The sequence below is a fragment of the Pezoporus wallicus genome, unplaced genomic scaffold (genome assembly GCF_028554395.1).
Source record: "Pezoporus wallicus isolate ANWC-B61680 ecotype Strahan unplaced genomic scaffold, APGP_CSIRO_Pwel_v1 scaffold_11491, whole genome shotgun sequence".
NCBI classification, from domain to species: domain Eukaryota; kingdom Metazoa; phylum Chordata; class Aves; order Psittaciformes; family Psittacidae; genus Pezoporus; species Pezoporus wallicus.
In genome coordinates this window covers 1,068,568-1,080,638 of record NW_026642649.1, presented here as the reverse complement: position 1 = coordinate 1,080,638, position 12,071 = coordinate 1,068,568, and the positions used below count along the sequence as shown (strand labels likewise).

Here is a 12,071-nt window from a genome sequence, read left to right as displayed (position 1 = left end):
TCAGTGGTTTTCCCACCCTAGCTTTTGGACCTGTGTACGTATAGCTCTACCTCCATCATCCATAACAAGGCCTGCATAATAAACATATAATGGGAGTGATACACTACTGGGCTCATAAGAGTCATGCATCAACAGAGAGCAAAAGACAGACTCATTTTTAAGATCTCACCCAAAAGACCTACTTGTGCAGGTTTCTGCTTGTGTTCTTTGGAAGCCTGGAGTCTTGGGGTTCAAAGAGTCTTATTTCTAAGGGAAGATAGTTGCTGCCTTAGTGGTTCACAGTGTATCTGGACCATAGTCCTCTGAGGTGTGAAAGGAATAAGATGATTCTGGCTCATTTCTTGGAAGAACAGGCCCTGGTTTCACAGTCTCTAACAAAGTGAGCCGTGTGGACAGGACAGATACTGAAATCTGTCTTTCTCTTCTTTCTTAAAGGGACCATTTTATAAAAGCACGTTACAAATGAACACCTATGTTGCCTTGTACAAATTTGTACCACAAGAAAATGAAGACTTGGAGATGAGGTAACAAAACATTCATTAGTTGTTTTGGCCTGTGTGACTTTGGATGGGGAAGGTTTCATTCTGATATTTGTACTAAACACTTCTTATAGACATATCCATTTGTAGCTACAAAGGCATTCTCATGGGTGAAAAGCTGGTAACACAATAGAGGAAAAGTTTCAAAGCCACTTACATCACTTCAGGAGCAAGATGGCTTTCAGCTAGGAAATAGTCAGTCCTCAGCTGCTTTGGTTTGTCCACCAGGATTTTTCACTAGGAATCCCTCACCAGCTCTCGTGCTGATTTCAGCAGCTTCCTTTCTCCCCTCAGCAGAGTTTAATTATTCCAAACACATTGGAACAGCTTCCCAAGAAGGGCTTGAGAAAAAATAGCAACCCTGTTGTCCTGGTGACAGCACCTCTCTGGGAAAGCTGGAAAACACTGGTTTAGGTGGTGCAGTGGTAGAAGACCGAATGCCTGTTTCTCCACTTGGAAAGTAAACCAAAGAGGCCCACTACTGCACCCACATCCAGCTACATCCCGACAGGGCCACATCTTCTACGTGTGCTCTGCAAGAGCCCATGGAATTGGACCCGTATCCATCCAGGTGTATTTGTAAGCTCTTGGGCTGATACCTCAACACTACAGTGAGCCTAACAAGGAATGGGGGGAAAGCTGAATAATTAGGGGTCAGCCGTTATTAAGATCAAAGAAATCCCTGTTATCAAGCAGACAGAGCTTTCTGCCATTAATCTGTTTGGAAATGGGCTGCCACTTACATTCTACAATGCAGCGCTATTATAATAACATGCTAATGTTGATGAAGTGCTTCCAGTGGGGGAAGGAGGTCAAGTAACTGTTCGACTACCTGCACACAATCAGCTCAGCACATTTTGCTATTAGCATTTCCAGCCAAATTATTCTCCTAGCTCTGCTGTTGAACTAGTCAGCTGGATGCTGATACTTAGCAATTACCACCCTGCACCACACATTATAAAGGTAAATATGTCCCATTGAAATCAAAAAGACTTTCTTGGGCAGAATTATATCCCTGCTGACTAATTGCCTTTGTCAGTTAAATAGAACTATTTTCCTGCTGCCTTCCTTCTGCAATCACAGCTTGAAAACACAGATGATGAAGTGGTGTGTCCCAACAATGTGAAATGTCTTGAAGTAATAAGATAATGCCTGTAACAAATAGGGGCTGTATTTTAAACAGTTTCTTACTAAACAGGAAGCAAAAATTCCAGTTCACAGATGTTGTCTCAAAATAAAGATCCAACCCAAACACACAGAGGCTCTCTTTCTGCATGATTGAAGTAAGCCTTGCTTACATTGAGTGTACCTGCAGCGAATGCTCACGTACATTGACCAAGACCTCCTTCCTGTTAGAAGGCAATTGTGGAAGCTGATGTAACATCACAATTAAGACTCATCTTAACCACTATTCCTTTTCTAATTACAGGCCAGGGGATATGATCACTCTTCTGGAAGACTCCAATGAAGACTGGTGGAAGGTATGTGCATATTAGTTTTTACCTGTTTCCTTTACCTGTTTTCTTTCCAATACTGAACTTGTATGCAGGCTACTTATGTTAACAACCTTCTTCTGCCTATATGTTTTCTTCACAGGGGAAAATTGATGACAGAACTGGATTTTTTCCTGCTAACTTTGTTCAAAGAGTGCAACACAATGAGAAGATTTACAGGTGTATCAGGACATTCATTGGCTGCAAGGAACAGGGACAGATAACTCTGAAAGAGAACCAGGTAAGTTCCCTTGTGCCAGATCCCCACTGGACTTGAGCATCCACCAGTCTGATCGATGACTGGAGGGACTGTTGTGCAAGATGAGCACAGGCAGATGCTGTTCACTCCAGTTTTACTACAGCATTATTTGTACAGTAATAGCATCTAATAGCCAGTTAAGAGCAGTGTTGGCCTTGTGCAAATGTATGCACCTTGCCTAATATAGCCAAGATTTTCAGACTCCAGACATTCATAAAGGTACTTTGCATTTTATGCACTTTGCTATTGACTTCAGAGGGACAGCTTGAAGAACACGCAGTCTTCTAGAGATAGAGCATGTGGGCTTGATAAATGATTTGGGTTTCTACTCACTATTAGAGCTAACCTAAAAGATAGTGGCTCCCTCCTCAGATCTTAACTTACCTGAAGATGCAAACACAGCTCGTTGGTCTGGCTTCAAGAGGAACTGAGTTTAGACAGCACCAAACCAACCTGTAAATCTCTAATTTCACTCTCATTCACCAGTTGCAAAGTATCTTTAATCATTGATTGCTTGTGTCACCACTTGTACACCTTCTCTACAGGGCTGTAATTTGTCCTGAACTAGAAGTGCTACTGTGAGTTAAAGTACATCGTGTACAGTGAGGACTCGCTGGGTCCACCCTGGCATGCTCTCAGCAGCTCCTCGGTTGGGCTCACTAGGCGAAAGCCACTGCCACCACTGTTAGCTTTGCCTTCGATCTGATTTTAAACGTGATGTTCAACATTAAAACACCCAAGTGTGAAGACTTGTGATGCAGCTATGAATACTTGCTGGGGTAAAGTGAGAAAAGAAGGTTGCTCAAAACCTGCATTAAGGGACAGTCAGGTTTCTGGTGTAAGCTCAGGATGGCTGAGTAAGCGTGAAGCACAGCTTGAGTACTCTGACACCTGGATGAAATAGGTGGATTGTTCTCACTGCATCTTGTGAAGGCTCATGTTCTTCCACTTTACTACGTATTTCTTTTCCTTTGGCAATTGATGTCATATCAATTTTTTCCACACAGGACTTCTGTAACACTTCTTTTGTGGAGAAGGTTAATTTATACCTTTGCTGCTGCTGTGCCATACAAGTGCCAACAACCCTTGGCTTTACATAGCTTTCTTGAGGAAGGCACAGCAATACAGTGACCAGAATACATTTTAACTGCCCCTGTGCACATAGTACATGGGGCAGCCCTGAAGCTGCTAGAAAGAGAGAACAGTGCTTGATTATATTTCCTTTTTCTAACCCAGCACCTCTTTTGATGGTTTGTATATGTGCACACAGAGGAAAAGAAATGTTACCAAAGCAGAATGAGAGATCTTGCACCCTTTGTGCTCTAGAATAAGCAATATATGAGAGTAAAGCTTGGGGGAACAGTAGTGTGGGAAAATGGCATGCCAGCATGAGGGAACGCTCAGGGTCTGAGTCCCTTCACATCAGTGGACGTACCAGACCCTCTTTGTTAGCATAGCTGCTGCTGCAGACAGTAAGAACCCAGCTTCTTGCCTCATTTCTCAAACTCACAGTTTCCAAGTGGGCAGATCTGGCAGCTTCATCTCAACACAAGGTCTTCCTATTGTCCCTATTTCATAACAGGCTCACAAGAGAGCTTGTAGTCAGGGACGCAGCATTGTCTGCGGTAGGGCAGGAGGAAAAGAAAGGGATGAACGCATCCTGCCTGTCTTCTGCTTCCTCCTGTTTAGTGAACTTAGCTCTGTCTCAAAGCCCTGCAAATGCTGAGGTTGAATGTGAATGCTCCCAGTGAGAGAGGCTTCAGAGGGATAAAGAGATATTTGGTGTTAAACAATAGGGCAGGCAGACAAATGCAGAGACATCAGAGGGAAAGGAGGGGGACCAATAGATCCCACTCCACCCTTGCACAAATCATCCAAAAGGAGGCATCCAAGTTGCTGGTTTTGAGCATCCCTTGATAGCTGGCAGCATGCACAGGACCAGCAGGTAGCAGTGGGACAAGGACAGGAGCACAAGGTCTCCTGACCCTAACGTGTGGGACGTGTGCCTGCCGTGGAGATCGCGGTCTGAATGGCACAACTCTTTTGTCTCTGTTTTTAACAGAACAACTTTGTCTTCACTGTGGAAAATCTCTGATTGCAAAAACCAGTCTGATATCAAGAAGGTTTGTTTTTAATTCCAAAAATTAATTTATGTTTCCAAAGTGAAATTTTCTTTCTTCAGCCGTTTCTCTTCTTTTTTAAATCCTTTATTTCCCCGTTGTTTTGCTTGTGAAGCAGACAGAGGGATGGAATGGGGAAGAAAAGTCATCTGAATGGGGTTTCTGGGAAAAGCTTGGCAGAAGTTTGCTTGTTTGTTTGTTTTGTTCTATCTGGGGATGTCTGTGGGATATAACCACCCGTTTTAGCTGTCTCTGGGCACAGTGTCCAAAGCGCTGTGAATGCAGTGTAAGTACTATGTGCATAGTGCTGGCTTATTCCAGGTTAGCAAGAAGGGGAGGTTATTTATTGCTACCAATTGATGTCAAGTCTCACTTTAGCTAGAAAACCTCATTAACTGAGCTAATAAGTTCTTGTTACAGTGGGATGGCAAATTGTCTTGATTTTATACTGTTAATTCAGGGAGTCAGATGCTGCAAGGTCTAACAAGAGCCCAGAGCTATTGTGACAACAGAGGCAAGGATGACATGCCAAAAGATGGGAGATTGGGACGAGCTCTCAGGCAGAAGCCCAGAGAAGCTGCGGCTGCCCCATCCCTGGCAGTGTCCAAGGGCAGGTTGGACACAGGGGCTTGGAGTAAGCTGCTCCAGTGGAAGGGGTCCCTGCCCGTGGCAGGGGTTGGAGCTGGATGAGCTTTAAGGTCCCTTCCAACCCAAACCAGTCTGGGATTCCATGATGGATTATACTGCTTGATGCCCTCCATGGTTTACCCTGCAGGTCTCTCTCCCTTTTGTGCTTTAGATGAATGTTGCCAGGTGGAGTCTGTTCTTCTAAGGCAAAAGGCACTCACATCAACAAAGCCACAGGACTACCATAAGAAAAGGCTTTTCAGGCAAGCAGAGATGTTGTCAAAGTTTGATGCTCAGTGGGTGAGGCTTCCTCTGGAATCACTGGGCAGTTTCATGCCCTGGCAATAACATTTTGAGCTCCATCTTCATGCAAACCTTCCTGGCAAGGCCAATACTGCAGGACATGGCTGAGGGAAAAACAACGCAATTTGCTCACCCATCTTGAGCAATCTTGTCTTCCCAAAGGATGCCTCGGGAAGTTCATTCTGAAATGTGAAACCCAGCCTGGGGGGGAATGGGAGCAGTGCTTCAGACAGCAACCTCTGGGGGTTTAGGGTTCACTGACAGATTTGTGGGTCCTGAAACCATTTCAGAAGCTGACTGGGGACCACAGGGCTCAACCAGGAATCTCTGGCAGAGAGGCACACATAGGCCCTGACATCAATAAAGCAAGAGTATTAACAGGGCGACCGAACTCAGCCTATTTCTGTGGCTTTCCACTCTTCTAGGCTGTTTCACACACAACACTGCTGCATAATTTCCAGCTCTGGTTGCTTGTACCATCACTTGGAAATATAATGTTGTCTCCAGCCTGTAACTTCTGCTCTAGCCTACCCGAATTCATTAGCACACATTATACAAATGCTTCCTTGCATGACTACAGGCTCTGATTTGACCTCTTTTAATGAAAGAAAAAGCCACCACATCTTAATATATCACCAGTGTTTGGAAAAGTGTCTCTTAAAATGCCTCTAACCTTTCTGGTCATCCTTATATTTAAAGTAGTCATAATAATCTATTGTTTGAATGTCTCGGTTTATTCCTTTTATGACACCCTACTTAAATAAAGGAAATAGCTTCTTTAAAACCAAGCTACTCCTGCCCTTCTCCAGCTGCCTCTGACGTCCAGAGTCACACTCATACAAACCACTTTAGAGCTGGGCTTTTTGTGATGGAATAACACAATTGATTTTAAATTGCACAAGTCATCTTGTGCAATAGAAATGACCCCAAACCACCACATGTGTAACAGCACTCAGTCAGAAACTCCCTGCCTCATCTAGATGTGCACTGTGAGTTTACACAAAGGCCAGTGCAGCAGATCCAGTTTGAGATGGTATCACTGATGTAAATTAGACCTGCTACCGAAAAGCATCTCCCAGCCAGATTCTGCCATAGGCCACTGCTGTGGTCTATGGCACAACCTCTGAACCAGAGCTGTCAGCCTGGCTGTCCCCTTGGCACCACAGCCCAAGGGACAAACTTCCCTCCTGACCCCAACACCCATCACATGTATTTCAGGGAGCCACATGTATGTTAGCAGCTGTGTGCAGATATGATCCAACCACTCCAGGAGAGCCTGGGAATGGGCTTAAACATATCCATGAGGCTGGGTTTAACAAGGCAGGGTTCCAGCCCAGGTCTATAGCCCTGGGAGATCTACTTGTCTCAGGTCTTCTGATGAGCCTGGGTGCTGTGTCCCTACCTGTTTTTTTCACCTCACTGCCCAGGAATTCCTTTATGTCCCCACATCTTTCATCTGTGATACTCCAAAAGAAGCTGAACTCCCAGGAGCATGACTCAGCTGCCTTTGCAAATCAGTTGCATTAGGGTGACTTATGCATTTGGTCTGAATGCCATAAAGCACAAGCCCAGTGCAGCAGGCGAGGTTGCAGTTCTTCACGTGCTCCACAGCTATAACTGGCTGCACTTCATGGCGAGCCTTAAGGGGAAAAGTGCCTTTTTCCTGCTGCCTCTGATTTCATTGACGTCAGTCTTGCTGAACAGGGAGGGGTGTCTTCATTCATTCATCCAGTTCAGCCCAGGTCATATTTAAAGCCCTAAGTAAGTGCTGTAGGTAAAACAAGCTGGTGCTCTCCGTCTAAAAGCTAATGAAATAACTGATGTAAACCCTGTCACCATTGTTTTCACTATGACCAAATGGCTATGAAAACTGAACTACTTACTTTTCCATCCACAAAGCTCCCAGAAGCAAGAACTTCAGCACAGATGTAGAAACTCACAGTGACCCTGTGCTTTCATTCTTACAAACAGAAGACTTGAGCTTTCAGAGCACTTCACCTGGTCTTCAGGCTCCAGGACAGCTCTTGCAACTGTCATTATAACCAAATCCCTACGTGATCAGAGCCAGTCTGTGGCTGGCAGACGCATTAAATATATGGGAGAGAGAGGATAAGCAAAAGATAGCAGCATAAAATTAGAGCAAGTTCAGACTACTCCTGAACACAGAGAATTTGCCACTTGAGGCCACATTCAAAGCATGGGACTTAGAAGAACAGGAAAGCATTAATGACCCTGCAGCTTGAAGGATCGTTTCCTAATTGCTCATCTCCCCCATGTGCTCCAGGCTGACTGCTGGGTAACAAAATCCTCAAGGCAGATGCTGACAAGTTCAGACAACAGTTGTGGTCTGAATGGTTTGGGTTTGGGGTTTTTTTAAGTGAGATGAAAGAATTGAGAATTGACTTTAAGACATTAGATCCCACTTTCTGCTAGTCCTGATGCCTGAGAAACAGCCCAAGATGCAATTTCTCTACCCTGGGGCTTACTCCATCACTAACCTGTTGAGCTGGATGCAGGGAAAAAACCCAGCTGTTCATCCCCATTGGTGTTGCTACCAAATTTAGTGGAGAGTGGCTGCTCAGTGGCTCCCTTACCTGGCCAGGCCAGCAGCCTTGCCCCCAGGACACGCCAGCCTGAGAAGTTCCCATTTTATCAGGTAGTTTCCAATCTGACACAGAAAATCATGTGCGGCACCGAAGCAAAGCTACGGCACCTTGTACTGCTGCTGCCATCAGGTTTGGCGTCTGTCACCAGGGCAACAGCTCCATCAGGTGGAGTCCAAGACCCTGGATAATGCGGCATATTGTAGGCAAGCTTGTTCTGCCCTCCACACATCCCCTTCCCCTGGAGGGAGTGGGAAAAACCTCTGTCCTCTGACCACCGGCATATGCGAGGCTTAGTGCATTAGGGTGGGAGAATTTCAGCTGGAATTTGGGAGAATTCAGATCAATGCGTTCATATATAGTTCTTACAGAATGCCTTGTACTCCTCCTGCCCAGTGAAGATCTGAAGTTATTGCTATAGCAGGGGACAGCCACTGCTAGATCAAGGAGTACTCAAACCAGCAACAGAAACAAAGAACCCCCTCTAAACAAAAGACCAAATCTGCCATCCTTTTTCACTCCGAAGATAAAGGAAAGCAGTGTTCAGAAAGCTCAGTATCTGCCTTTTGTCCCCAGATCATTCTGCTGACATCAGTTGAAAACTCTGATCTCACAATACATTCTGCACAGCAGCAGAGGGGTAAGCAAGAAATGCACAGTGGCAGCAGGCAGAGCAGATCTCCTTCTGGAGATCTATTTTGGGGACTCTCTGGCCCACACAGAAACCAGGGGTCTTGCAGACCCCTTTGGTTAGGAAGAAAGCACAGTGATGGAGCCAGGCATTCCTTTGAACCAGAAACAAAAGGCTGCAAAGGCTCATTTCCCCACGCAGCAGCAGGGATCAGCTGAGCAGGGGCATCCTTCAACCAAGATGCTCTTTCCCAGTGTTGAATACTCTGCCACGCTCAGCCACCCTTACCCTTGTGCTTCTTTGCAGGCTTTTTCTCTCACTGTTGGAGTTTCCATAGTCTTTCTTAGCCCAACATCTCTCAGAGGTCAGAGACCCCTTTCTGTGTGTATGTGCTTCAAATGGTGATGCGACTGCAGAGGGGGCAGCTGCTGTGCTAGGGAATCACGCGCGAATGGGCTGGGCTGCTTTACAACACAGCCTAAACTAAACAGCATCAATTCCACACCTCCCACGCTTTCCATATGATTTAGCCCAAACAACGATAACATCATCTTATTTCACTGTATGTCAGCTCTGTTGGTGTGCTCAGTCATTCTGCCACAGGGATCCAGTTCAGTTAGTGTTCAGTAGGTAGCTTAATGAAATTAATGAGTCCATTTGCTTTCCAAACATTTGTTTGCTGGTACAAAGATGCACCTGAGGATTTCTGAGTGCTGAAGGCAGCAAACATGAAGCAGCTTCACCTCCTTCTTATGACCTTTCATTTTCCTCTGCCAGCATCACTGTTGAAGGTAAATGCTGTGTATGTAACAACAGCAGGACAAGCTGGCCCAGACTTCAGATGTGGTGTTTAGGTGTCACTGTGCAATCCACAGCAGTCATGCTGAAATGGATTTAGCCAGGAATACTATAGGGTCATTTTTATTTCATTTCATACCCTCTGAATTATTGCAATTAAACACTGTAAATACCTACAGACAGAGCCTTTGTGAGTGTTAGGCCAGACGGAGGGCTCTGAAGACCTGGCACTGACATCATGAGAAATCAGTGAGCTGGTCTCAAAAGGACCATCAGTTTTCTGGCTGGTTTTCAGCCTTGTTTGATCAGTAGGAAATATGCAACTCTTTGGCATAGATGAAGTGCCCAGGCTAAAGTACCGGTGCCACTGGGCTTTCAAATGGTTTGGCCGTTACCGCAAGTGTCTCAGAAAGGGCCCTAAGGTGGCAATACCTGAGATCAAAGATATAAAATACCAGCTCAAAGATATGAAATACCATGAAAAAAAATACAAAAATACCATGAAGACAAAGGTCTTCAGGAAATGCAAACCTTTACCAAGATGTAATATTTGTGCTATTGGAAAGACCATATGGTTTCACAACAACTGCCTCCATTTGGAGTAGGTGTGATGCAAACACACGCGCAGAGCTGGATTCAGACCACATACTTTGGTGCCCAAAACAGGCACGTGTAGGTGCAAGGGCTGAGTAAATAACATAACCCACTGCTCATCTGAGAAGTACCTTGAACATGCAGAAGAGAGTATGCTTGCATTCAGATCACCTGCTGCAAGTGACCCACTTGGTGTCACAATTCGGGGATGCTGATGAGGATGCTGGGGCACTGGCCCATCCCTGGCAGTGTCCAAGGGCAGGTTGGACACAGGGGCTAGGAGCAAGCTGCTCTAGTGGAAGGGGTCCCTGCCTGTGGCAGGGGTTGGAGCTGGAGGAGCTTTAAGGTCCCTTCCAACACAAACCAGTCTGGGATTCTAATTCATTTTCACCAGCAACATGTTGAGGGAGCCAGATAGCTCATGATCTGGAATACCCCATTCCTCTTGTACACAAAGAACTAAATTGCATCATTACAGCAGACTTCACAATTCAAGTTTCAAAACCTTTGATCCAGCACAAATTTCTTAACGATTTTCATGTTTCTTACGCAAACGTGGCACTTGGAGGAGGCGGCGGAGAGGTGACTCTCTGAATATGTGAGTTTGAGTTTCTTATCAAAGCAGGCAGACTCCAAAAGGGATTGTCCTACCTATAGAAATAACTAGCAGGAAGTCTAACCCACCTGATAAATAGCCTGGAATAATTTGTTGCTTTTGATCGTGGCAAAGAGTTTATTATTTTATTTTCATACCTTCTTTGCCTTCAGATTTGTGTGACTTCTGAAAAGGAACATGATGGCTTTATCAAAGTATACAGCGGGAAGAAGAAAGGCTTTGTCCCCATAGACGTCTTAGAAAACATCTGATTTCAACAACGCACCTGCTGCAGTAGGAGCCCTTTGTTGGCGATGCCTGTCTGCCTCATCTCACACTGTGTCAACCCAGAGGGGCTGTCTTGCAGATGTTCAGGGAAATAGTGAGAAAACTGCGACTATGAGAAGAAAAAGACATTTAGGCTGCCACAGCAACACTGAGAAATAAGAAAAGTGGAACGTTTGACAGCAAATACAGTCAGAAATCAATAGGGAAATGAGAGGTCCTTGGACACCAACAAGAATAAGGTAAGGAAAAGAAGAGGCTGGGCTGATTTCTGGTGCAGGATGCCTGCTACACCCTGATGGAGACGGACAGTTTGTTCCGAAGGACTAAACCTACGTCCTGTTCTTGTGTCTTAGAAACCTGTTGGGCTGCTTTCTTGTTTGAAGTGTGTGTTTAGGGGGGAGGGGGGAAAAAACACCTTTCAAACTGTCCTCGTACTGCAGTCCAATGCTTGTAGGAAGTGTGGCTGTGGTTCTGTCCCATTATCAACCGACCAGTTTAAACCCTGGTGTTTAGTCCCATAGCAGCGCGGTTTGGAGCCACCACATGAGCCGTGTCAGGCCGAGAAATGCACTGTGCCCTGAAAGTCAGCAGCTTTCTCTTTCTGTGCAATCCCCCCGTATGAAGGAGTAGCGAACCCGTGTGTCCTTTGTTTTCTCTGTATACGAGCAAAAGCTCTCAGCGTGGTTTGGGTGTGATGGCTGCTCTCATAGCTCACAATAGCTGGTCCTCCGATGCGCAAACCTGCTCAGAAGCATCCCTCTGTGTTTCCTGTACCTTGATCTGGTGATACAGAAATGCTGGGAGAGAGCCACAGGCTTGAAATGTTTTCTATTTTTCTGTGTTTATTGCACTTAAAAGATTTTATATATTAATCCTATTTATAAGAAACAATAAAACAACTGAGTCGCCCCCGGAAGACTGAAGATGCCAGGGAAGGGCAGACTGCACATGGAAGTGAAGTCTGTGATTGCTGAAATCCAGAACTCGCGATAGAAAGTCACTGTCTGAGTATTGTGTTCACACGCCAAAGGCATCTTCTTCATTTGCTGAATAGAAGTTTTGCAGATTCAGCAATAAATGCACTGTCATGAATTCCTCCTTGGTATAAACCTTTTCCATCTGTTTTGTCCATGTAAACCTCCATCTTCAAACACGTTTTGGGCGCATGAACCTTTTGGTACCCAGGAAGCAGCCTGTGGGACCTGTGGATCTTGACCAAAC

The 12,071-nt window shown here is 45.3% G+C and overlaps 1 protein-coding gene across 1 annotated transcript in view; it reads left to right on the top strand.

The window, feature by feature from the left end:
• The window catches only part of STAC (SH3 and cysteine rich domain), a 62,807-nt gene extending 51,490 nt beyond the window's left edge, over positions 1 to 11,317 (top strand). Inside the window, exons 8-11 of the mRNA XM_057431473.1 lie at positions 436 to 524; positions 1,969 to 2,020; positions 2,136 to 2,273; positions 10,736 to 11,317. Coding sequence (XP_057287456.1) covers positions 436 to 524; positions 1,969 to 2,020; positions 2,136 to 2,273; positions 10,736 to 10,834 — 378 coding nt within the window. The 3' untranslated portion in view covers positions 10,835 to 11,317. The remainder of the gene's footprint in view (positions 1 to 435; positions 525 to 1,968; positions 2,021 to 2,135; positions 2,274 to 10,735) is intronic.
• Positions 11,318 to 12,071: the final 754 nt, after the last annotated feature.